This window comes from Malaclemys terrapin, chromosome 8 (genome assembly GCF_027887155.1).
Source record: "Malaclemys terrapin pileata isolate rMalTer1 chromosome 8, rMalTer1.hap1, whole genome shotgun sequence".
In the NCBI taxonomy this organism is placed as follows: Eukaryota; Metazoa; Chordata; order Testudines; family Emydidae; genus Malaclemys; species Malaclemys terrapin.
Window position 1 is genome coordinate 95,478,150 of NC_071512.1, and position 24,412 is coordinate 95,502,561.

Below are 24,412 nucleotides of genomic sequence, written 5' to 3' on the forward strand. Positions count from 1 at the left end.
AGGGCCCCTGGGCATGGCCCCGTTGGCCTAGTGGGTAACCCTCCACTGTAAATGGCACCCAGCCAGTGTTTAAGGGCCGTGCACAACATAAACCCAACATACAATATCTAATTAGAAACAATTAGAAAAAGAAATAATTTCATTCTCTTTAAAAATACCAAAGGGCAAATTCTGCTCTCAGATACACGCAAGCAGCGCCAAGGGGGCAAAATTTGGCCCCAGAGGAGTGAGGAGTACAAAGTCCAAAGAAGAGGGCATTCCAGCAGCTTGGCTGCAGCTGTGAAAGGGCCTTATGTAGGGCACCTGTACAGCGCACACTCTGGGCCAGATCTTCACCTGCTCTAATTTACAGCAGCTGAGGTTCTGGCCCTGTGCATTTACAGTAGAAATACTGACACACTTTAATGATAGCTGTGTAGCTGGGCACTGTAGAAAATCATACATTGGCCTAGAATGCCCTCTTCCTACAGTGCTGTGGGCATTGCTCAGCCTTTGGTAACATCACCTAATATTCTAAGACTCCCAGGAGAGGAAGTCAGTTCGTTTTTCTCACCGCGCACCCAATGAAACTGTTTCCAACTCAGTCTGCTGTTTGGACTTGCCTTTATGACAGCGAACGAGCCCAGCCATAGCAGTGGGTTAATGTACTCTGTTTGGGATGTATGAAACAACAAGCGCTAGTTATGAAGTCCCACATTTGGTTGTGATCCTCCCCTGGTGTTTGCCTATTGAATTGTGAATACTGATAAACTTCCTGGTCTGGCCCATTCATCCCTGATAAACTATGGCTCCTGCTTCAAGTGACTGTGTGTCAGTTGTGGGCAGGGGAGAGTATTTGGGGAATTGCTCGTTGCTAACAGAAAGATAGTTTGCAAATGACTGGTACATTCCCAGAGAAATGTGTCTCCAGTGGCTATGAGCTTTACATTGCTTCATTGTACTGCTACAACAGGTGTTTCATTTCCACTGGCTGGTTTTGATTTTGGTGGCATGAGATTGTACCACATCCTTTTAGGGAGGTTACATTTCATTCTTCCTGCTCAGATTCTCTTACAATATTGGTTGATCGGGTATCCATCAGTCACTCATCAATAAGAAAAAACTGAAAGGGACAATTCAAATTTAAAGAACTAAATAAATCAAAGTAAAACATTTCCTTTGCCTTTATATTTCTGCTGCCGCTGAAAAATCATGACTGAGACCTATCTCAATAGATATGTAACAGTATAATAATATTGTGTAAACAATTCTTATCCTGTCTGTGGTTTGCATAGTATAATACTCATATCCTCAAAAATATCATTTAACTTTAGCTCCACATCCTAAAATGATTCAGCCTTTGAAAAGAAGAAGTTTTCATCCAAGTTCATCTGACGCTTCAAAACTTCACACAAGAGTACTGGCATCTGCAACAAAACCACAGCATAGTCACTTTACGTGCTACTTCTCAGGCTTGTAAGACCCAGTGCTTTCAATGGACCACCACTTCAAACCTTGACATTGCTGACTGGCTTCATTTGTCTTCCATATCACATGGCAAGTTCTGAAGCTTCAGATGTGTAGTGGCATTTGCTTCTGGTAGGAAAAAGAAAAAGAAAAAAAAACAGAGCAAGAAAGCAGAAAGGAGCATGAGGTTCTAATTGTCTGAAAACCAGAAACATCTGTTGGAGTCATGAGCAGTTGATTAGTGGAGTTCATTTCTAGGGTACGGCTTTCAGTGGATCAGTTCTTTTATCTGAGCACTTTACTCGTCTTTGCAGTTACTGGGGATATTAGAAAGGATTAAGCTGACCAGGCAGGAGAAGCATGCCACTCCTCTTTTTCCTATGAATTTGCTAGCTAGATAATTTGTAGTTTATAATTAATATAAAAATTAAAAATAGCTTTTGTAGGGATTTTTGTGTTTAGGCAGGTAGTTTAGTCCACCCCATTGTGCAATTCTAACCTGATTTTATCATGGCAGATCTGGTTTAAATATATAGGGATTAAAGGTGTGTGTGCCTTATGGTAATTAGATGTTCATGAAGGACAAACATGCAAGATGTCCTAGATCCCTAAGAGAAGGGCACCTCCTGAGGGGTTCTCATTATGTCCTGGCTTTATCCCTTTGATTCACCTTGAGTAGAAGCCTTTATATAAGGACAGGCTTACCAGCCCAGGCAAGTGATACTAGATCAATCTCATCTGCTCTGAAGGAACCAGTTCCATCTGGTCCAGGACCTGGAAGCAAAACATTCCTCAATCAGCATTCCCTCCCACCCTCCCCAATGCCATATGTGACTCCCTTCTTAAAGAACCCTGCCCCTTACCAATCTTCATCTGTCTTTTAGTAGTTGGAGTGGACAGGTGAGGGAATCATCTGAAGTAACATTGGCCTCCTGTTGTTCCGTGGAGGTGGAGAAAGCTGTGAGCTCTGTCTCTAGATGCTTGCCGTCTGGAAAAAGACGGGTGATGGCAAATACTTAGATCAGAGGTGGGCAAACTACGGCCCTCAGGCCACATCCAGCCAGGGAGGCTAGCCCCCGGCCCCTCCCCTGCTGTTCCCCCTCCCCTGCAGCCTCAGCTCACCGTGTGAGAGCAGCCAGGGTGTAATGTATTAAATTGCTCCCCGTGGGAATGTGCTACTTATGGAGCACCAGGACTGGCAGCTGTAAGTAGTACACTGTAAGTAGCACATTCCTGGGTAGGGAAGGCTGTGCCTCCCCAAGCAGCTGGCTCCCGCGCCATATCCACCCCCTCCCACTTCCTGCCCCCTGACTGCCCCCCTCAGAACTCCCAACCCATCCAACCCCCCTGTGCTCCTTGTCCCCTGACTGCCCCCTCCCAGGACCCCCCGCCCCTAACTGCCCCCCCCGGGACCCCACCCCCATCCGACCCCCCTCCCACCCCCGCTCCCTTCCCCTGACTGCCCCCCGGGACTCCCTGCCCTTATCCAACCCCCTCGCTCCCCGCCCCCTTACCATGCTGCTCAGAGCACCAGGACTGGCAGCCGTAAGTAGTACACCGTAAGTAGCACATGCCTATGGGGAGCAATTTAATACACTACACCTGGGTGGGGAAGAACCCAGGATGTGGCCTTCAGGCCAAAATGTTTGCCCACCCCTGACTTAGATTGTACTGCCAATCTCCTGCTCCATGACCAAGAGGCTGGGTTACTAGCTGGGGAATAGGGGCTTACAAGAAATATATTCTTGGTGAGCCACAATGTCATCAGAAACCTTGGGGATTCAGACACCAGGATTCCCCCTGTCATGGTTTAGTCAGGAGACCGCAAAATAATCTAATCACCAGCCAGCGAGCCATAGTAGAGATCTCTGTCTCCCCTTCACCAGAATATGGAGGAAAACACCATTGCACAGTGAGGAAGAAATGCTGGAGTGAGGACAAGTCTCCATCATTCACCCCAACTTCGGCGGCACCCATGTCCCTTGGCCTCCCCTCAAGTGGTGTTTACAATGATTAAGCTACTAGTGTAGATGGGACAATGCCATTTCTAATGTTATTACAAGAAGCACTGTAGAGGCCTGGTTGAATTGCATTTTTTTATATCACATGATGTGTGTTGAGGGGAAACCAGTGGTGACAACTGTGGTCAGCAACAGATCACTTGCCTAGTGTAGATAGGGCATTATAATACAGGTAGACTTTCTTTGTCAATGTAACTGGCATGTTCTTATGAACAAGCAATGCCAACTCCATAATCTCTTCCTGGTTTCTGCCTAATGGGAACATTAGCCATTGCGGGGGCAGGAAACTGGATTGTTCTCAACAATGTAACAACTGAATCCCCTTGTTGTGATGCATAAACACTTTGTGACTAAATACTACACCTATCTCCCACCTACAGCATACAGGGTTGCTCTTTAAAAGAGAACCCTGGCCTCGTGTAGCATGTTGTGTCAGAATTGGGGTTTCGGACACTTTAATAAAAGAATCTCCAAACCGCTTTACTGCTCTGTTTTTCTTCTTACTATCATTGAGTCAGATTATGGCCCGACTCGTGTGGTAGCACAAGGAATTGAGGGTGGCTCTTTCTCCCTTGTTCCAGCCAGGGCCGGCTCCAGCATTTCTGCCGCCCCAAGCAAAAAAAAAAAAAAAAAAAAAAAGCCGCGATTGGCGGCGGCAGTTCAGCGGCAGGTCCTTCGCTCCTAGAGGGAGTGAGGGAGCTGCCGCCCCCGAATTGCCGCAGGTGCCGCCCCTCTCCCTTGGCTGCCCCAAGCACCTGCTTGTTAAGCTGGTGCCTCGAGCCGGCCCTGGTTCCAGCAGAGCCACCTGGCCGCACTTCTGCCAGCAACAGCAGGGATGGGGAGCCACTTGCAGGGAGCCACCTGAGGTGACCGTAAGCGCTCCCCATGGACCTCAACATTTTGTCCACAGACACTTGTGTCCATGTACGGACACAAGGCTGACACCTGCTTACTAAAGATCAGACCTTTTTAAGGTGACTAAATTTGGACACCCAAAAATTGAGGCACTAATAATCACTAGTCACTTAAGTAAATCTTAGCCTTAATGTTTATTATCCATTTCTGCTAATATTCCTTATAGGATAATTCTCTTCAGGGCTAGATGGGATGTTTATGTATTCAATAGGAGGGACTTTCACCTAATGAAACAACTCCTGTGAAAATATCAGTGAATATTCTCTATAGGTTACCAGAACTCAACCAATAATAAACGTTTCCCCATTATTAATTCTATCAGTTCCAATTCCCCTCCTACCATGTAAAAAACTCCCAAAACAAAAATACCACCGGTGACTGTTGATCTCAGGTTCTAGAAATACAGATTTTGTAATAGTTTTGCATTGTATAGTTTAATTAATGGCCTGGGCACCTGGAGCCCAGGATAAGTGCTCTTTTATGTTACTTATTTAAATCCAAATAATTAAACTATTTTTTCCACTTTCAAAAAAATTTAGTTTCATATAACTCAAAACCAGATATGCACCAGAACCAGTCAGGCAAGCAATTCAGTAAAAGCTTTCTAGCCTTTCATAGTAACACTTTCCATAAAAGTCCCATTTACAAATAAATACTTCAAAGACTATGTGCATATGCATTGTTTTCACAATACTAGCCTGTTAAACTGATCTGTTGTCGAGCCTGCCTTATCGTGTGTTATCACAAAAAAGGTAGTTGAATCTGTTTGCCCCTTAAACAGTAAGGCTCAGATTTCAATACCTTTATTTACCTTATTCCACAACTGATCCCAGTGAAATCAAATGGAGGTGATGATAGGAAAACACAGAGAATTAATATGGGGGGGGGAGATAGCGAGGGTCTGTGTTGGGGGTGGAATTTTCAAAAGCTCCTAAGTGACTTAAGGACTACAACTTCTCTTGTGGGACTTGTGCTCCTAAATCATATTAGACTTGTTTATATGCAAAAGTTGTATTGCTTTAACTATATTGGCATTACAGTAGTAAAATCCCTTAGTGTGGATGCAGTTATATACCAGTAAAAATATGATTATACCAGTACAGATTATTCTGGTAAGGGAAGGGGAATAAGCTATACCAGTATAAGCAATTTTATACTGGTATAACTGTCTACACTAGGGCTAGGTCTACACTGGGAGGGGATCGATTTAAGATGTGCAAATTCAGCTACACGAATAGCGTAGCTGAATTCGACATAGCCGAGCCGACTTACCCCGCTGTGAGGACGGCGGCAAATCGACCGCCGGGGCTCCCCCGTCGATGGCGCTTACTCCTACCTGCACTGGTTGAGTATGTGCGTCGATTCAGGGATCAATTGTCGTGTCCCGATGAGACGCAATAATTCGATCCCCGAGAGATCGATTTCTACCCGCCGATCCAGTTATAAATCACAGTTATACGGATATAAAAGCTGTGTGTAGGCTAAACCAGATGTGCTTTTGAAAATCCCTCCCAGAATTGTCAAGTTTAGGCTTAGGGAAATCCGTGGAAAGAAACTGCTGATCTGGAGTAAGGGTGTCAGAATCTGGCCCTAAAAAAGAATGTGGGTGGCTGGGAAAGAGGCAAGTGAATATTCAGAAACAGGGATTTCTTCAAAAATGTTGAAAAACCATTAATAGCTAAAATATTCCTTATGTTTATATGAGATCCTTTGAGCAGGGAAGCACCAAGGTGCTTTTCAAACTAAGGACTCTGAGCCTGGCAGCTGCTCCACCTGGGTGCACCCCTGTGGCTGTTCAGGGTCCTTTGGGGATCTGTGCTGGTGGAAGAAATAGCAGCATGAAGCAGCTTGCACGATGGGGCCCCGCACCTTCACTTGATTCACTGATTGCTTAATCACTACCGTAGAGGATCACCAAAACTGTCTATGTAAACTGACTGGCTTCCTTGGAAAGTGACGGTAAGATCCAGAATTATTGCTGTCTTTGTAAGTAAATGACTGACCTTAAAGGGTTGTATGTTCTGTGGAATTCTACTCCTGGAGATTAGAGAGCTCAGGAACTGCCTTTTTAGGCAGGAGGCTAAGCAGAGCTGTATAACTACTACTAGCAATAAAACTGACAGTGAGCCCGAGAAGTGGCTCCCTACCCTTATAAGGACAAAGACAGGTATTTCCTCATGACCATATTTGGTACTGCAGGAAAACATACTATCAAGGTAAAGGAACACCTCCCGAAACAGCGTCAGGATCACATGCATCCCACGGTTTCAAAGGGGAGACTGTTGCATAATACCAATGCTTATGCACTTTGCATCTCTCTAGCTCCTTCCATCTGAGAATCTCAAAGCACTTTACAATATTATTGAATTAGGCCCTCACCACCTTTAGGAAGCAGGGAAGTTTAATTAATTAAAAGATCATTTTCAAATTTGGGAAAGCAGATGACTGGTGGGAGAACAGCATGTCATTTTAATGCTGCATTTTAAGGCAGTCAAGCCAAAATTTTCAAGAGTGGGTGCTGAATGTCAGGCATCTTAATCTATATTTAGCCACCCAGATTTCCAGAGGCACTGAGCAACTGTAGTTTCCATTGATTTTAACAGGAGCTGCAAGATCCTCATCCAATCAGAAAAGCAGGCCATTTATTTCAGCATCTAGCTTTAGCAAATATGAAAATCTTGTCCTAACTGCCTTAAAATGAGAGCTGGTTAAGAATAATTATAGGTTTTTTTTTTGGGGGGGGGGGGGGAATGTTTTCCCCTTGTTCACATTTTTCATGAAATTGTTGATGAAATATTTCAAAATTAAGTATTATGACACATTTTCAAAACACTTCAGCTCTGATCCACCAAGGTACCTAGGTATCTAAACCCTAGACTCAGGCAACCTAATCTTGGGTATAGGCACCTAGAGTCCCAGTTTTCAGCTCCAGGGTGAGTCACAAGACTTCTGTTGAGCCCTGTAGATTTCTGCCTCTGTAAATTTCTCCCTGTAAGTTTCTGCCTCTGGCAGAGGCACTGTTGCCTCACTCTAGGCATCCAGATGCCTATCTCCTGCCCAAGTACCACAGCAAGTCACAAACAGAGAAGACAGGCACTCGGCTGTCTAAGTAGGGCCCAATCTGACAGGCGTGCTCAGACACCACCTACCAGATCGGGTGCTGTTCAAAATCTGGCAGCCGAGGGGTAGGGGATGCACTGCTGACCTTATAGTTTTTGTCCCAGTGGTTAGAGCACTTGCCTGAGATGTGGCAAACCCTAGTTCAATTCCCTTCTCTCTGCTAGAAGGGGAGAAAAGATTTGAACACAGGGTCTCCCACCCTTCAGGAGGATGCTCTCACTGCTGAGTTATGGGATATGCTGAAGAGGGGCAGTCTCTCCTGATGAAGCTGTTCCCCTGTGAAAACATAACAAAAGAGTGACTGGAGGAGGGGAATTGGACCCTGGATGTCCCCTGTGGATACCCTAACCAGTAGACTTCAGACGGATTCGCTCTCTTTTTTTTTTTTTTTCCTCCCTCCCTCTCTCTCTCTCTGGCCCAATGACTATTTCTCCCACAGTATTTCTCCATAGTGGAGCAATCTTTGGGCCAGAGAGGCAGACAGCGTGTAAATAACTCTGGAGTCTGGTTGTTAGGGCACCTCTGTAGGAGACCCATGTTCCAGTCCCCATCCTCTATACATTGCCCAAAGTAGCATAGCTGGGGCTGGTGGGGAGCTGCAAAGTAAAAGCCACGCTGTCTTCATGCTGGTTTTTTTTTTCATTTTCAATTAGATCCATTAACTGCAAGGTGTGTGTTTCATTTTTGTTGTTGTGTACACAAGCACTATCAGAACTTGGAAAAGAAGAGAAAGTAGAAACCTAATGGGGCAGTGTAAAGGTTTTTTAGCTTGCATTTTCTTAGGATGAGTACATTACTCATAAGGGTCAAGGCCACAAGAGAGTTATGTAGCCCATACCAAACAAGTATCTAGAACATCCTTATATTACACCAGGATGGAATCACCACCGTGTAAGAAATCTTATTACAGGAAAACAATTTTAGATACAATGGCCCAGATCCTCAAAGGTATTTAGGCTCCTAACTTCCACTGAAATCACTAGAAGTTAGGTGGAGCCTAAATACCTTTGAGGATCTGTTCCCATCTGCTACCAAAACTCTAAAAATCTACTGGTATTATACCTTGTATCCCTCCACCACCACTGTACTACTCTCTTACTCATACTTCTTTAGAATCTTGAGATCAGGTGTGCAGGCCTTCCAGAGGGGAAAGCACTGTAGCTGCTAAGCTAAGATCAAATCTGAAAAATTAAAAGGCCTCTTGCAAGAGCAAGATTCCTGGCTAATGCTCCATGCCTAGTAGAGTACAGGGATGGGTTCCACTTTCTTGAAACTCTCTACAGTATTGGGAAAACGTATTATATTAGCAAACATATTGTTTAAAACATATAAGTTAACCTGTTAAACATGATTTAGCAGCTTGTGTAGATTCTAATAAGTGATGTTAAACAATGATTTAGCCGTGGTGGCAAAGGTGGATTAGCCATAATCAGCTAACACGTTTTTAAACAATCAAGTTTAAATCCTTTTATAACATGCTGCATTTTCCCAATATAGCCAAGGCCTAACACAGTAAAAGCTTCTAAAAATTATCTAGAATTACTCTTATCTAAAACAATATTACAAATTAAAGGACCAATGGATTGTGAGATATCAGAATTATAAATAAATGTGTCCTCTCATTGGAAAGGAAGGGGATTCTCAGACTTCCAATGGGATAAATCCCCCATACTTAGCCCTGAAGAGTCACAAGATATTGGGCCTCAAACTTGTCACTGGTTCAGGAATGAAAGTTACCCATCCTGTGCCTCAAACCAGAATGATTTGGAGGGAGAATTCCATGTTTGGAGAAAGAAAAACATTTTTGTAAGTGTTTTTTTAAAGCTTCTCAAGGGTTTGGAATGCTAGGAGTAGTCTTGGTGGAAATAGATTAGCAGACAGAGTGTAGGCAAGGTGGTCAAAGGTGCATGGTTAGTGCAATTTATCAGATGGATAGCACCACCATGTATGTGGTACAGTTATGTGTCTTATCTTCACGGCCCTACAACCAAAATAAACCACAGGGAAGCCTTGGAGTCTGTGATTGTGTTGTCTTAAGTGCACACCTCTTGCGGTGGTGACCTAGAACACACCCCACATCTTTAACTTTATGTAAGACAACATCAAAACAAACGTAAGCTGTATTTTCCTCTTGGGACTCACAGTGAGACCCTTTGATGTCTTGTTCCTAATTGTTTCTGATTATTGTACTCTGGGTTTTCCCTGAGATGGTATGATTGTCTAAGTTGTATACAATCTCTTCCATCCAGGTGATTCCCAAGGTCTTTAACACAGTGATTGTGTTAATAGAACACAGCAACGCTACACCAAAGGATACCTGATACAAACGAAACCAAAAGCGGAATTTAGATGATACATTCTTTCTAGGCTGGAATTTTGGCCAGGATACAAGAGTTAATACCCCGAGTCTTGTGAAAAGAAATTCTAATGCAGATATTGAAAATGAAAGTATTTCTTGCAGCTGAGCTCTTTTGAAAATCTGACCACTTATTTAGGTATCTTGGATGCTTTCAAAAAATTGACTGTATCTATATGCTTTCAACTGGATGAAATCCTGGATCTAGTGAAGTGAATAGCAGTTTTGCCCTTGACTTCAATGCAGCCAATATTATTTCACCACTCGTAGGTAGGCATCATATATATAGGTTCTGTATATAATTAATTAAAACCTTCTGTCTGGCTAATTTATTCCCAATTTTTCATTTTAACATTTTAGGAACAATTATTCATCTTTACATTTCAAAGGTATATACATCTAGAGAATGGAGATATAGATCTAGATATCCATTCTCTAGGTGTCCCTGTTACTCAAATACTTGTTTACACAGAGGCAGGTTACTTTTTGTAAATGTGTGATTTTTTGTAAATGTTATATAAGACATTAATTCGTAGGCTGCAGTTCTAGTCTTTTTCAGGTCCACTGTCAATAAAGGCCCAGATCCACAAAAGTATTTAGGCTACAAACTTCCACTGAATGCACTGGAAGTTGGAGCTTAAGTACTATGTTGGACCTGGGCCCAAATGCCTAAATTTTATGTGCACACTATGTCTAAACCTGTGTAACTGGAACACCAAGAAAACACAAACAGCTGTCCTGTATTTGGGCAGCTATTGGTGTCACGCAGTTCTAGAGTTAATGTACATCTATCAATTAAGCTTTACCAAGGCTGTTGATGTTCCTCTCTATTGTTCCCAGCAGTGGACTGCCCAGCTGTTGTGCATGGAGGAAGGGGGAACTCCCATAAGAATTGGAAACACCCTCATTTGGCTTGGAAGACACCCACCTAAGAAAGTGCTCAGTGTGTATAAAAACAACAGTAGAGGAAGAGCAAATATATACAGCCAATACAGGGAGGGCACAGCAGAGAAAATAAAAAATATTACAAAACAAACAAATTAAATACATTGTTTTTAATCTGCAGGACGCTAAAATAAGTCTGAGAACAGCTGGGGGGGGGGGGGAGGTTAGACTTTGATGACAACTTTTTCTGCTGTTTTTATCCCACCAGTTGTGGGGACAACACTCAACAAAAAGCCACAGGGGATTTTGGTACTCACCAAAATACACTTTACTTTCACTTGCATCATAAATACTTTTAAAGGTGTCTTGCCCCTGGCTAGATTCCCCCAGCTAACTCTACAAAAAACACCATGCACAGGTCACCAAACGGCTCGTTTTCAGATGGGACACTGTTCATTTCAAAGATTATTAGATGTTTACCAGTGTGTGTTCACTCATGTCACTACAGCCCCGGGTTAGGGGACAGTAACCAGAGCTGCCCTGAAGAGATGGATGGATATTGGTGGATGCTACATCGGCATAGAGTTCCATGGGCTTTTCCTCTCTGGTCTCCCCCCTACAACTTTAACCCTCTGGTGACTGTTAATACACACATATCCTCTGGCATTGGGCTGTTTGGCGGGAGCCTGGAAAGTGGCACCATTCGAAGGGGAACTGCTCTTGTTTTTCAGACTCTCTGGACGTTAACAGCCCCGGTTACCCTGGCCCAGAGACGGGCATTGTTCTGCCAGCGCGGAGCCGTGTTTGCAGTACGTGCCGGGGCGCAGCGAGGCTGGGCTGTTGCAATGCTGCGCAGCAGGACAGAACGTGAACGCGGGCAGGCTGCTCCCACGCCCTGCGCTTTCCAGGCTTCCCATTAACCCCAGTGGCACCCTGGTGGTGCAAAGGGAAGGGCTGCCGCTTTATTTGCACAACACGCCGTCCTGAGCAGGGCCTTTGTGCAGCTGAAACGCGGACCGATTTGCGGCTGCCTACGGTCAAGGTGTGTTAGAAGCAACTTCAAAACGCGGAGGAATGAGAAGTATTGAAATTCACTGTCCAATGGCTGAATTAGTCTCTTGGGGCCAGATCCTCTGTTGGGGGGAATTGGAGTCGCGCCATTGATTTCAGTGGCGCTTCAATGACTGCCACTGATTTACACCAGCTGCGGATCTGCCCCGGGGCTTGTTAAAACGTTATTAGTCTATGTGTTTGGGGAGCATGCAGAGGCTGACATGAGGAACAAGGCTCCGCTGTACAGATATATGGGAAACATGGCCTCTGCCCTGCAGCGCTTACACTTGAGTTGCTGTGTTTCTCATGGTATCTTGTGGTTAAGGCATGGGAGTCGGCATTATGATTATTGAATTCTTTTAATAGTTGCCAAGAGACTGTTTGTGTGTGGCCTTGATCAGGATTCAGCTTCTCTATGCATCAGTTTCCCCATCTGTGAACTTGAGATAATACTTACCCAGCTCTTTTGCCAGGAGAAATTCATTAACCTCTGCAAGGCATCTTGCGATCCTCTCATGGAAGATGCTGTATGAGTGCAAAGGATTATTATTCTGCAACACACATGAATGCAAATAGAAATGCTCAAAATAATAAAGCTGCCCAAGGTAGTAGGCAAATTTCTGGGAATTACATTGGAGAAGTGACAGTACAGCCCACCACTCCTGTCTTCTCCTTTAAATGGCTCTGAGGCCTCCACTCTGTGATCTCGCCTGTGTACTTTATTTGTGTTTCATCATTCTCCACTGTGTCACAGTCCCCTGCAGCAATTCTTATTTAGTGTCATACAATCATAAGAAAGAAAAGAGATTGAGATTTGCCTTTCCTTCCTGTTCTCTACTTCTACTCTTGTAGTTAACAAGCTAATTAATCCCTTAGCTCTCTCCAGTCCAGGCTGATCTAGTAATTAGTCATTCCTTTTCTCCTGGGGAGGAGGGTAATTAGATGTACAGTGACCAGAGTGCTGGTCCAACTTCTGGTTCTCAGAACACTGTCACAAGGAACCATCATAGAATCATAGAAATGTAGGACTGGAAGGGAGGGGACCTCAAGCCCCCTGTGCTGAGGCAGGACCCCTGTGCTGAGCAGGGCCGGCTCCAGAGTTTTGGCCGCCCCAAGCAGCCAAAAGAAAAAAAAAAAAGCCGCGATCGCAATCGCGATCTGCGGCGGCAATTCGGCGGGAGGTCCTTCGCTCCTAGCGGGAGTGAGGCACCGTCCGCCGAATTGCCGCCGAATAGCTGGATGTGCCGGCCCTCTCCCGAGCGGCTTCCCCAAGCACCTGCTTGCCAGGCTGGTGCCTGGAGCCGGCCCTGGTGCTGAGGCAGGACCACATATTCCTAGACCATTCCTGACAGGTCTTTGTCTAACCTGTTCTTAAAAATCTCCAATGATGAGGATTCCACTGGAGGATCGACAATTGTAAATGACACTGGTCTGAGATCCAGCACTTGCTGTATTCAGTCCTGAATAAGTGCCAAAAAAAAAAAAAAAGGAATGCAAAACTGAAGGATAAATAACACATTATGATATCCTGCACTCCAATGGGGCTAGAAGCAAAGGTTTTATACCACAGAGAAGCCAGGCATGCCATTCCCATAGTGGTATAGAGCAATGATTCTCAAGCTTTTTAATAATGTGAACCCCCTTCCTCCAGTCTGAATTCCACACCTTCCCTGTGGCAACTGGAGTCAATCTTTAGGCATTTCTATACTAATAATAATACCTAGCTGCTATATAGCACTTTTCATCCATGGATCTCAAAGCGCTTCACAAATGAGGTCAGTAACACTAGCCCCATTTCACAGATGGGGAAATTGAGGCATGGAGTTAGGAAGTGACTTGACCAAGGTCACCCAGCAAGCCATTGACAGAACTGAGAATAGAACCCAGAGCTTCTAAGTCCTGTCCCTTACTCTAGCCTCAATTCTACTCACCCACTTTAGTGGGGTAAGAACTTATTTTTAGACAGGTGAGTAAAATAAAATTACTTTATTCATTACCATCACTTTGGAATAGGTAGGTAGGTGAACAGATTTTTGCCTGGCCTTCTGAATTTTTATGACTGTTTTGAAAGGTTAGATATAGATATACATCTTCACATCTCCTTAACTGATACAGTGATAGATGCTCTATAAATAAATACAATAAATAAAAGATAAGATTTATTATTATTATCATCATCGGCTGTGGCTGAATTTGGTGCTTCCATTTAAATGACCCTGGATCGTTGACCTAGATGGCTACTTGAAGCACCTGGCAACAAGTTGTAAACATCCACACCCTGAACATTTACGCCTGAGCTTGCTAACTTGCCAGCTACGCACCTTTTCCTATACTGCAATGGTTCTGGAGTAGGGAAAAACATTAGCCCAACATGTGCCAAAGGGAACAAAGCTAGGTCACATCATTAGCTGTTACCACATTCATGTTTACGCTCTCTCATATGGCTTAGCTGGCTCTATGGCCAACTTCTGGCTGAATCGAAGTCTCACCAAATATGTGCACATTGCAGATGGTACCCAGATCTCTGCATACTGTGCAGCCTTGTTCAGAATGTTTCTTTTCAGTTATACTCCCTAAAATATAGAACAGCTGAATCTCAAATCGCATCTATCACAGCCTTCGGCTTGTGCACTGTTAGCTTTGTTCTCTTTCATCCTAAAGTACACTTGATCTCATCTTGATGTTTCTGATGTACTAAACGTGTATTTTTTAATATATTTTGTGCATTCCCAAAGGACTGGGTAAACAAAGTGTCCGCTCAACCTAACCAGTGCACTGGCCAAAGGCACTGCGAGTTGTTTGTGCTGCACTTCCTCTAGCATCCAAGTGCACTGCCCACTTCTCCCTGCCCACCATTTTGTACCTGCTGTACAATCCATAAGATCCCACGGTGATGCCAATACCAATTCTCAGTCTATGGTATTGTCTGTCCCTGCATCTTCTCTGTAATATCATCCTAGCCACTCCATGCCCTCCTCTTTCTTAGCCATTCAGTAACTCCTATATCTCCTGCAAACTGACCTCAGAAAAAAATTACTTTGCCACAAAGACTGAAATTTCTCATATGTACTGCATGGGCAGCCATCATGTAAGGCTTCCTACAGAGCTCTGCGAATTTGCTCCATCTCCAGGGCCATTCTAAAAGGCTTACTTACTACTGAGGGCCAACAACAGTGCCAGCTGTGAGTAAGAGTTGTGTGGTGTGGACACCAATTCTTTAAAAGCTAGATTGATACCACCAAACCATTTCATACAGGACACTTTACAACTGTCAGATGGTAATGAATAATGATTTTCAGTAACAACCTGGATCCTGATTTGAACCCATAACCTATGACGAAAGGCTCCAAAACTCATTACAAATTCCCTATACAGTCCTTTACACTTGTGCCTTTCTGGTCTCACACAGAGTCACTTCCTTTCCTGTGCTGTCTTTCCTCTGTGCCAGGAGCCCTGCTGCTCCAACAGCTGCTGATATAGTGTGAGGCTTCAGCTTTGATAGGAAGCCAGGTTGTTTATTAATTAAAAATACAAACATTCCAGAGCCTTTCTGGGGTCATAATCAAATGGCTTTGAAAAGGAAGGCTATCTTATCAAGGGCTCTGAATTGTTAACCCTCGTTAATCAGAAGTTTTCAGTCATATCAGATAAATCAAATCAATAGTGTTTGTTGTCATTACTTATGGAGAAAATGTGCCATTGAAACACACTTTTTGGAAATGTTAACAAGCCAGACCTTGAAACACAATGGCACTTCTGAAGCTTGGTGCTCCACAATGGAAATGGAATTCAGTCAAGCCTGAATGAAGTTTCCAGAGTTGCTCTTTTTTCTCAAGCCAGTTAAATATCTTTCAAGGCTGTGTATTCATCTGCCCCCCATCCCAACTGTATTTGTATATTTCTATTTGCATGTTATAAATAATAGATTTTTTTTTTCATGCTGCCTGCCCGCCAGGCTGGAAACAGCCTTCTGTTTCCCATATGTCACATATCCTCCCACTCTTCCTTTATATCTCACCTTTAAACCCACTTCTTTCTCTGGACTCCCATTGCTGATCAACTGCTATTCTGCCAGCTTTACTTTCTGTAGTGCATCTATCCCCCACTGTAAGCTCTTCAGGCCAGCGACTTCGTCCAGCTGTGTGTTTCATAAAATACTGTGCACACCTCTGGTGCTACAGAAATAATAAACAAGAGAGAGATTAAAGCCTTGGTATTCAGATCTGGAATACCCTACATGTTTGGGGGAGTTGAGAGCCAGGATTTTGGCTCATACCCATCTCTAATAATTCACAATAGCAGTTAACTTTCATCAAGCCAGTATATCAATGAAGGGATATTGTGCAATAACTACAGCTGGTTGAATAATACATAATAATAAATTGATTGACAAAATATTCCCTAATATATATTTGGTGATTATTCAATCATTTATAGAGCTAGATTGGAAGGGGGGAAATATTAGTGAATAATGTTACGTAATAGCTGATGGGGGAAAATCATCAGCTGTTTGTGAATACTATTATTTGATCAACTCTAGAGATGACCATGGCAATCCTCTTCTTCTAATTGTTAAATATAAATACTACAGGTTCCAAATACCTGTACAAAATACTTGAAAAAAAACCTGAAGTGCAAATGAGCAAATAAACATTGTTTTCAATGGTTTTTCCTGAACTTCTGCACCTCCCCTCAGTACACTCTCTATATGTCACTTGCCTTACCATGATTGGTGCCCAGTGTTGCTGTCCTGGCCAAGGGGTAACTTAACAAGTCTTGCAAAGTCTCCCAACTTGGCCATTCACAGCCTTGTCTCTCTCGCCCATCATTTCCCTCCATTCCATCAATACATAATTTGGAGGAAATTCAGTGATTCATTCAAACGATGGGGTGGAGAGACAGACTAAAGGGATTGATAAGAAGCAAATTAAAAGGGATAAATATGTATAGCTTGGCTAAGTGGTGACTAATAGGGGATGGAGGAGAAAAACATGATAACCATTTACAAGTGTTTGCAGTGTTGTAAATGTGTTGGTCCCAGGATATTAGAGAGACAAGGTGGGTGAAGTAATATATTTTATTGAACCAATTGTTGGTGAGAGAGACAAGCTTTTGAGCTTACACTGAGCTCTTCTTCTGTCTCACCAAGAGAGATTGTCTCTCTCGCCAACAGAAGTTGGTCCAATAAAAGATATTACCTCACTCTTGTCTCTCTAATCTACAAGTGTTTGTAATTCTGATAAACCACAGTTTTATAGGCCCATTTCAAATGCAAAGACCAGGAATAGCATTCTGTCCTGCTTTATAGGAAACCTGACTTCAGCCATCAGCCCCAGTCTCTCACTCTGAGGTACGGCTTGAGAAGCTCCAGTGTTTCCCAGTCTTACTCTTCCTGAAGGATGGTAATGGTGAACAAAGCCTCAAGGTTAAAGAGATGAGGCAAGAAGAAAAAAAAGTATTCTCAAAGCTCCTATAGTAATGTGGAAAGAGGTGGGTGAAAAATAAGAGACACTTTGAATGTAGGTTTCTTAATTTAGACATGTTATAAGGAGGTATTTTATTTCCACAAGTATTGTTTCCCTTGCAACTGGAGTTCAGACTACTATTTCTGCCTTTTCAAATGGTCAACAAAATAAACCCAAAAGCTCAAGAGGTGGCTGGCAATTATTGATGAAATCACACAGTATTTCAGCTGAATTCTAAATGTTTAAACCTATGCTTTATATTTAAGTTTTCAAAGTGCCTGACTCCTTCTGCGAGTGTTGCCAAAAAAAAAAAAAAAAAAGGCTCACTGTAAAAGTGAAAACACAATCACTGACCCATTCTGTGTCTGAAAAATGTATATTGTGTGTCTGAAAAATGTTAATTTGTCCGTGAAAAGGCCATTTAATTATTCAGATCATCTGATTGCTTCATGCAGCCCTGTATTGATTGATTAGAAATCTCTATATATCAAAATCTGTATTACCATTGGTCAAAGCATCTGCCTGTCACATCAATGGGAATATATAGTTAATTTCCAGTTCCTACCCACAAGTAAGTTTACTCACCCATATAAATGGTTTTCATCTACAAATGGCTCAGTAAGTGTTTTTTCATCTCACTGCACTATTTACTTTAGGAGATCAGGAAGGGGGGAGGAGGCCTAAAGTAATAAGCTGATTCAGGGATCTATTCACCCAAAATTCCCAGCTCTGTGGCTGCTGGCCATGAAGACTCAAAATCTCTGCACCAATGGGGCCTAATTCTGATTCAGATTTTCTGAGGGTATGTCTACCCTGCAACAGGGAGATTGCCTCCCAGCCCAGGTAAACAGCCATGTGCAAGCTCTGCTCGATCTAGTGCCCTAAAAATAAGTGTGAATGTTGTGGCGCAGGCAGAGGGTTGGGCTAGCCACTCAAGTATGGACCCACAAGAATGGGTGGACTTTTATTTGGGTGGCTATTCTGTGCTACCATCTGTGCCACACCATTCACACTGCTATTTTTAGTACACTAGCTTGAGCAGAGCTAGTTATGTATCTGTTTACCAGGGTAGGGAGCTGCAGCACAGACAGACTCTTGAGTTCCATGGAACTGAATGAATCTCAGTTGGTCAGCTGGGTCCTGAGCCAAGATTCCCAATCTTCCACTGAGCAGATAGCCACCACTCATTTCAGATGAATGATATACAGGCAATAAGCAGGAAGAAACAAACGGAAAAAGAAACAAATAATGTCAATTTTTTTCCTTGGTTTCAAAGCTGTCCAAGTATACTCAGCATTTTATGAACAGCTTAACTGTGCATTGCTCAACTGACCAAATAGCCTCTAAATGAGTTAACATAATTAGTGTTTGATGGGTGTCCGCCCTCGCAATAGGCCATGGTAGCAACTTGTTCCCAGCAAAACTGGAATGACCTACTTTGACCCTGTCTGGTTCTGAAACTCCACCTTTGTGAACGGAAGGAAGTCAAAGCCTGCCTGGCTGTGAAGTGGATGAAAAAACAATAAGAAAAAACCCCTACACAACAGTATATTAGCAATCCATACTAACACTCACTGAAGTCAATGGAAAACTCATATTGATAACAGGGCAGATGGATCAGACCCCAATGGAGCAGTAACCTGTTTTTCAGTTCGTACAGATAAAGTTGTCTAAACAGAGTCCTGAATGGTACACTAACCATATTCTTGCATTACATCTTAACTTGGCTTTGTAATGTTAGCAGCAAAGATAGAGTTAGGTAGATAAAAATAGTGCTCCTGGACAAATTAAAGATTGTTGCAATTGTATTTAACACTACTGTATTAAGATTTAGAGCTTATCTACATGAGGAAATTGACTGGAATAGCTATTGTGCAATAGTTCCCCATGTAGACACTCTTATTCCAGAGTAGAAGTGCCTTTAGTCCAAATGCTTAGAAGTATTTAGATGCCTAACTCCCATTAATTTCAATGGGAATTAGGCAACTAAAAATCTTTACGGATCTGGGCCTCTCTCTGGTTTAGTTTAATAATGGATTAAGCTAACCCAGAAAAGGCGTTCTTATTCTGGAATAAGAGTGTCCACAAGGGGTATGACTTCAGAACAGCTACAGCATTTTAAATTCACTCTCCCTTTTTCCAGAATAATTTCCCACAGTAGACAAACCTTTAAAGAACTTGATAATTGCACATTGACACTACAGAATATAAAGATGGCACAAGAGATGGTAGTAAGTAAAAGTAAAATTAAAATTTCCCATTGTTGAACAGACAAATGAGAAACTGCAATGTATCTTTATAGAATACAATTTTATTTGTAACATCTTGTGTATAGTTTTGATGAGGCAGGGAAAGGCTAAAAAATAAGTTAAAAATCTAGCATTGAAAAGGCTGATCATGGATTTAGAGACTAATTTATATGCAATGATATTACTGATTTTTTAAACTAATTAATAGTTGGAGTTCTAGTTATGTGCTACACAGAATTTAAATTTTCTGGAACATAGGCATATCTTGGTTACATGTACTGTGGCAATACGTAGAGAATCTTCACATAGTAGGCAATATGTTCAGGAGTGATTTAGAATTTCACACTATAAACTATTACTCCAGATGCTACAAAGACTGCTTCAGATTTGTATTTTTTCTTTTAAATCCCATTTGGAAATGGAAAGAGTTTTTATGTCTAGAACAAAAAATATTACTGGAATGCTTCACTTAGTACTTGTTCAAATCCATGAATAACTTTTAGTTTTACATATAATAAGAGCTGATTCAACCTGGTAGTCCAAATTCTCTTGTGGAGTAAATTAGCAAAGTTCCATAGAGCTATTGCAATTTACACCAACAGATAATTTGGCTAGGTAACTTTTATAACTGTTTTACTTGTTAGGCGCCTAAGCAATATGGATCTGTTACGCACAATATAATATACTAGTCTTCTTCACTTCCTGTCCTAGACTAGGGCGCTGTGTGTTGTTAAGCAGCTGTTCCGTTCCACCTCGGAGGTGGTGGCATGCCAGTGATGAAGTGATGCCTCTATAATACTTCGCACTTTTATTTCCAAAGAGCTTTATACATATTAACAAGTGAACCCTCCCCACAAACTGGTGAGATTGGCAGAGCGGATATAATGTTTTAATGGCAATGTCAGCACCTGCATAGAGCGGCAGATGTTTGGGGCGGGGAAGGCTCAGTGTGAACGCGACGCTTTCTCCTGTTTCTCGGAAAGCCGGCGCACCTTGCAGAGGGCAGGGCCCAGCGGACAGCGGGGGCAGGAAGGTGGGGAGAGGCACTGGCACGTCCCCCGCACGCACCGGGGGCTCCCGCCTGCCAGCCAGGCACGTCTCTCGCTTGCACAGGGAGAGGGAATCACGTGGACCCAGCCCCGGCCAGGCTCCGCAGGTCCCAGGCGGGAGCGGCCAGGATTTGAACGCGGGAGAAAGTCAGAGGCGTGAGACCGGCGAGCATCGCCCCGAACCGGGCCCGCCGGGAAACCCACGCGCTGGCGGGAGCTTCGGCTGCTGCCTTCCCGCTAAGCCCCCAAGCCGGGGGTCGCTTCCCCTCCCCGAGAGCGGCCGGGACAGCGGCAGCTTCCCCGCCACCCCGGGCACGGAGCGCTGCGCCCAGCCCCTGAGCGCGCAGGGGTCACGCAGCACGTGCGCAAGCGCCGCGCTCCCCGGCTGTCCCCGGCGGGGGAAGAATCACGTGCGGCTCAGGTTCCTCCCCCGCCCTTCCCCGTAGCTGTCGTCTGCCTTCCGTCTGCTGCACGCATTGACGATAGTGCCACCTTAAGGACCGTACCATCCCAGAAGGGGGGAGCTCAGAAAGCGGCCTAAAGAGAGTCCGAGCAAGCAGCCCCGGATTAACCAAAACCCCCGCTAACAGATTTAACCGTGAAGGCTCAAGCCGCAGGACTGACTAAAACCCCATCAGCCACCCAGTGTCCAAGGCAGCGTCTCCCTCGGTGGGCCTGCCCCACCCCCCTTCCGTCCACCACTTGGTGCCTGCCTATTAAGGAGGCTCCCCCTTCCAGCCCAGCTCCTCCAACCCCACCAGAGCGCTTCAGCGGGTAACCAGATATTCAAAAACAATACGTCAGCCCACAATGCCCTGCGCTGAGAACAAGCATTACCTCATCCCACAGTGCCCTGCGAGATGCTGAGAAGCTTCTAGGGGTGGGGTGACCATGGAGACCGGCTCATTTGCAACAGGCCGGGCCAGCGGCCCGCCGCCCCCCGGAGAGGCTGCCGCAGCCAATGGGAAGGCCGCGGGGTGACATCATGGGCTATTTTTGGTGGGTTACTGCTCGCTGATAAGTGTTGGGCTGCACGCCGGGAAAGGGCTCAGAGTGTGCGGCAGGCTCCAGGCAGCAGCGGCGGGCCCGCTCCGGCAGCAGCTCCCGAGAGGCGGGCAAGGCACAGAGAGCGGCCAGGCCAGCTCGGACCCCGGCACTTCTCCGCACCCGGGAGCCCGGACGGCGCCTGCCGCGGACGGAGAGCGGAGGGGAAAGTACTTGGGACAACTTCTGCGCCGCGGCGTCCGGCGCTGCCAGCCGGAGGAGGAGGCGGCGGGGAAGCGCTCAGACAAGTGGCCGGGCGCTGCAGCCCCGCAGCAGGAGAAGGGGACAGAAAAGTGACCGGATTTCTGACCCTCCCAGCGAGCGAGAAGGCGGCGAAGCTGCCCATCGGGCACTTACTCCGGAGTGAAACTGTAAAGCAAGAGACTGGCTTTCTCCTCCGTTCCCGAGTCTCAGGCGGGAGCGAGATCCCCGAACCCGACCCCAGGACTTCTGCGACCCAATTCTCAGACTGACTCTTCTTGTGGTTTGAAAAAGTTCAGCCCTGATGCGCTGAAGAAACGGGGGGAAAGACACTCAAGCCACTTGTACGGTGGCCCAAAAAAAAGTAAGACTTTAGTTCATCCTTACTGATTGTTTTAAAGGGCTTTTTCATTGTTGAAAGAGTTACCCTGGTAGTAGTTTAAAGTGAAGGTGAACTTTCTTTGAGCGGGACTTAAAAAAAACAAACGCGTTGGGCGCTGCTTAATTGTTCTTGCTTTAAAGCCAGTTTTGTGGACTGTGTTCTATGACTGCAAAGATGGAACCTACATTCTATGATGATGCCCTAAATGCTACCTTTGTACAGCCAGAAAGTGGTGGTTATGGATATAATAATCCTAAAGTCCTGAAGCAGAATATGACTCTAAATCTGGCTGATCCTTCAAGCAACCTCAAGCCCCACCTGAGGAACAAGAATGCTGATATTCTTACCTCCCCAGATGTTGGTCTCCTCAAGCTGGCATCTCCTGAACTGGAAAGGCTCATCATCCAGTCCAGCAATGGCTTGATCACCACCACTCCCACCCCAACACAGTTTCTCTGTCCCAAAAATGTTACTGATGAGCAAGAAGGATTTGCTGAAGGTTTTGTGAGGGCACTGGCAGAGCTACACAACCAGAATACGATGCCCAGTGTTACATCCGCTGCCCAGCCCGTTAACAGTGGTATGACACCTGTTTCTTCTATGGCTGGCAACAATGGTTTCAACACCACTTTGCACAGCGAGCCTCCAGTGTATGCCAATCTCAGCAACTTTAACCCAAGTGCACTCAGCACAGCACCTAACTACAATGCAAACAACATGGGCTATCCACCTCAGCATCATATTAATCCTGCGATGCCAGTACAGCATCCCAGGCTGCAAGCTTTGAAAGAGGAGCCCCAGACTGTACCTGAAATGCCAGGGGAGACTCCTCCACTGTCCCCCATTGATATGGAGTCACAGGAGAGGATCAAGGCTGAGAGGAAGCGCATGAGAAACAGAATTGCAGCCTCCAAATGCCGGAAAAGGAAGTTGGAAAGGATTGCCAGATTGGAAGAAAAAGTGAAAACTTTAAAAGCCCAGAACTCAGAACTGGCATCCACTGCCAACATGCTCAGAGAACAGGTTGCACAGCTTAAGCAGAAGGTCATGAACCATGTCAACAGTGGATGCCAGCTAATGCTAACACAACAGTTGCAAACATTTTGAAGAGACTGACTTGGAAAAAAAGAACTATGATGTTGCGGTAGAGCAACAGAAAAAACAAACCCATAACAAGTGGCAGATACATAAAGCTAATGGTAAAGGCTGAGAGGCATTGAGTCCTGCTTGCACCCCACAAAGCACATGTGTGGAAAGACTGGCGAGCATTCAATTGAGCTATTGGCAAAGCAGCACCACTCTGAGAAGTGCTGTTCCTGCTCAGATGATACATCAGATCTTTGTTTAATATTGACCAAGACCTGCATGGACCTAACATTCGATGATCATTCAGTATTAAAGGTTAAACTGCAATAGAGACTGTAGGTTGCTTTCTGTAATACTCTTAAAGAAAACACAACTGGGAGGGAGGTTTGTGGGAGGCTGATAAAAACTGAACTATACTGCCTGCCTTCAAGTAAATTGTGTATGTACTTTTTTTTTTTTTATTTTATGAAAGCTGATTAATGTCAATAAACTACTTCATGACTTTGTAAATTATTTTTATGTTTGTGTTCTGTCCAGTAATGTTTGTAAATGAGGGTTTTTTGAGCACTCTGAATTTACCATTTGTAATAAAGTATATAATTTTTTTATGTTTGTTTTTGAAAAAAAGTCCAGAAAGCTTCTATTATATATAAAAGTATTAAAAATGCATTTCTTCCCCCACTTTTGCCAGGATCTAATCAGGACTCTATCACAAACTGACACTGTACCAAGAAGATGTCCTGGAGAATGTGTCAGAAGTGGAAAGATAAAACCACACCCTGTAACATAAACAGAAGTAGTTTATGCATTTTAAGTGTTATGGATTTAATTTGGATTGGATTGCCTACCATAATCTAATAGCGCAATGTAGACAATAACTTTTAAAAATTAAGCAGTTTGGAGGAGTTTGCCATTGTATCAAATTCCCCTGTGCTAGAATAGTTTGAACTGTAACTGTCTATTTAATATTAAATACTTATTAAAATAATATCCCCAACAATATCTTTAAGGTAGGCGACTTCACAAAAAATGTATCCTTCATATGGGTGCCTTCATTACTGTCTAATTATTCCTAGATAAGAGGTGGTCTTTGTTCGTTAATATTTATGTTGTCACAATAAAATCATTCTATAACCTTTT

At 44.0% G+C, this 24,412-nt stretch overlaps 1 protein-coding gene and 1 long non-coding RNA gene across 2 annotated transcripts; one reads left to right on the forward strand and one right to left on the reverse strand.

Annotated features, from left to right (window-relative positions):
• Positions 1 to 1,189: 1,189 nt before the first annotated feature.
• Positions 1,190 to 6,472, reverse strand: LOC128842177 (uncharacterized). The gene is made up of 3 exons (XR_008445948.1): positions 6,386 to 6,472; positions 2,310 to 2,434; positions 1,190 to 1,575 (listed from the first exon to the last, which is right to left on the reverse strand). It is a non-coding gene; the product is annotated as an uncharacterized LOC128842177 (long non-coding RNA).
• A 15,135-nt stretch (positions 6,473 to 21,607) lies between these two features.
• JUN (Jun proto-oncogene, AP-1 transcription factor subunit) lies at positions 21,608 to 24,412 on the forward strand. The gene has a single exon (XM_054036757.1). The coding sequence runs from the start codon at positions 22,349 to 22,351 to the stop codon at positions 23,291 to 23,293; it is 945 nt and encodes a 314-aa protein (XP_053892732.1). The 5' UTR covers positions 21,608 to 22,348; the 3' UTR covers positions 23,294 to 24,412.

Bases quoted from the DNA above. Each gene is read 5' to 3' on its own strand.
- JUN (XM_054036757.1), top strand. From the start codon at position 22,349: ATGACTGCAAAGATGGAACCTACATTCTATGATGATGCCCTAAATGCT.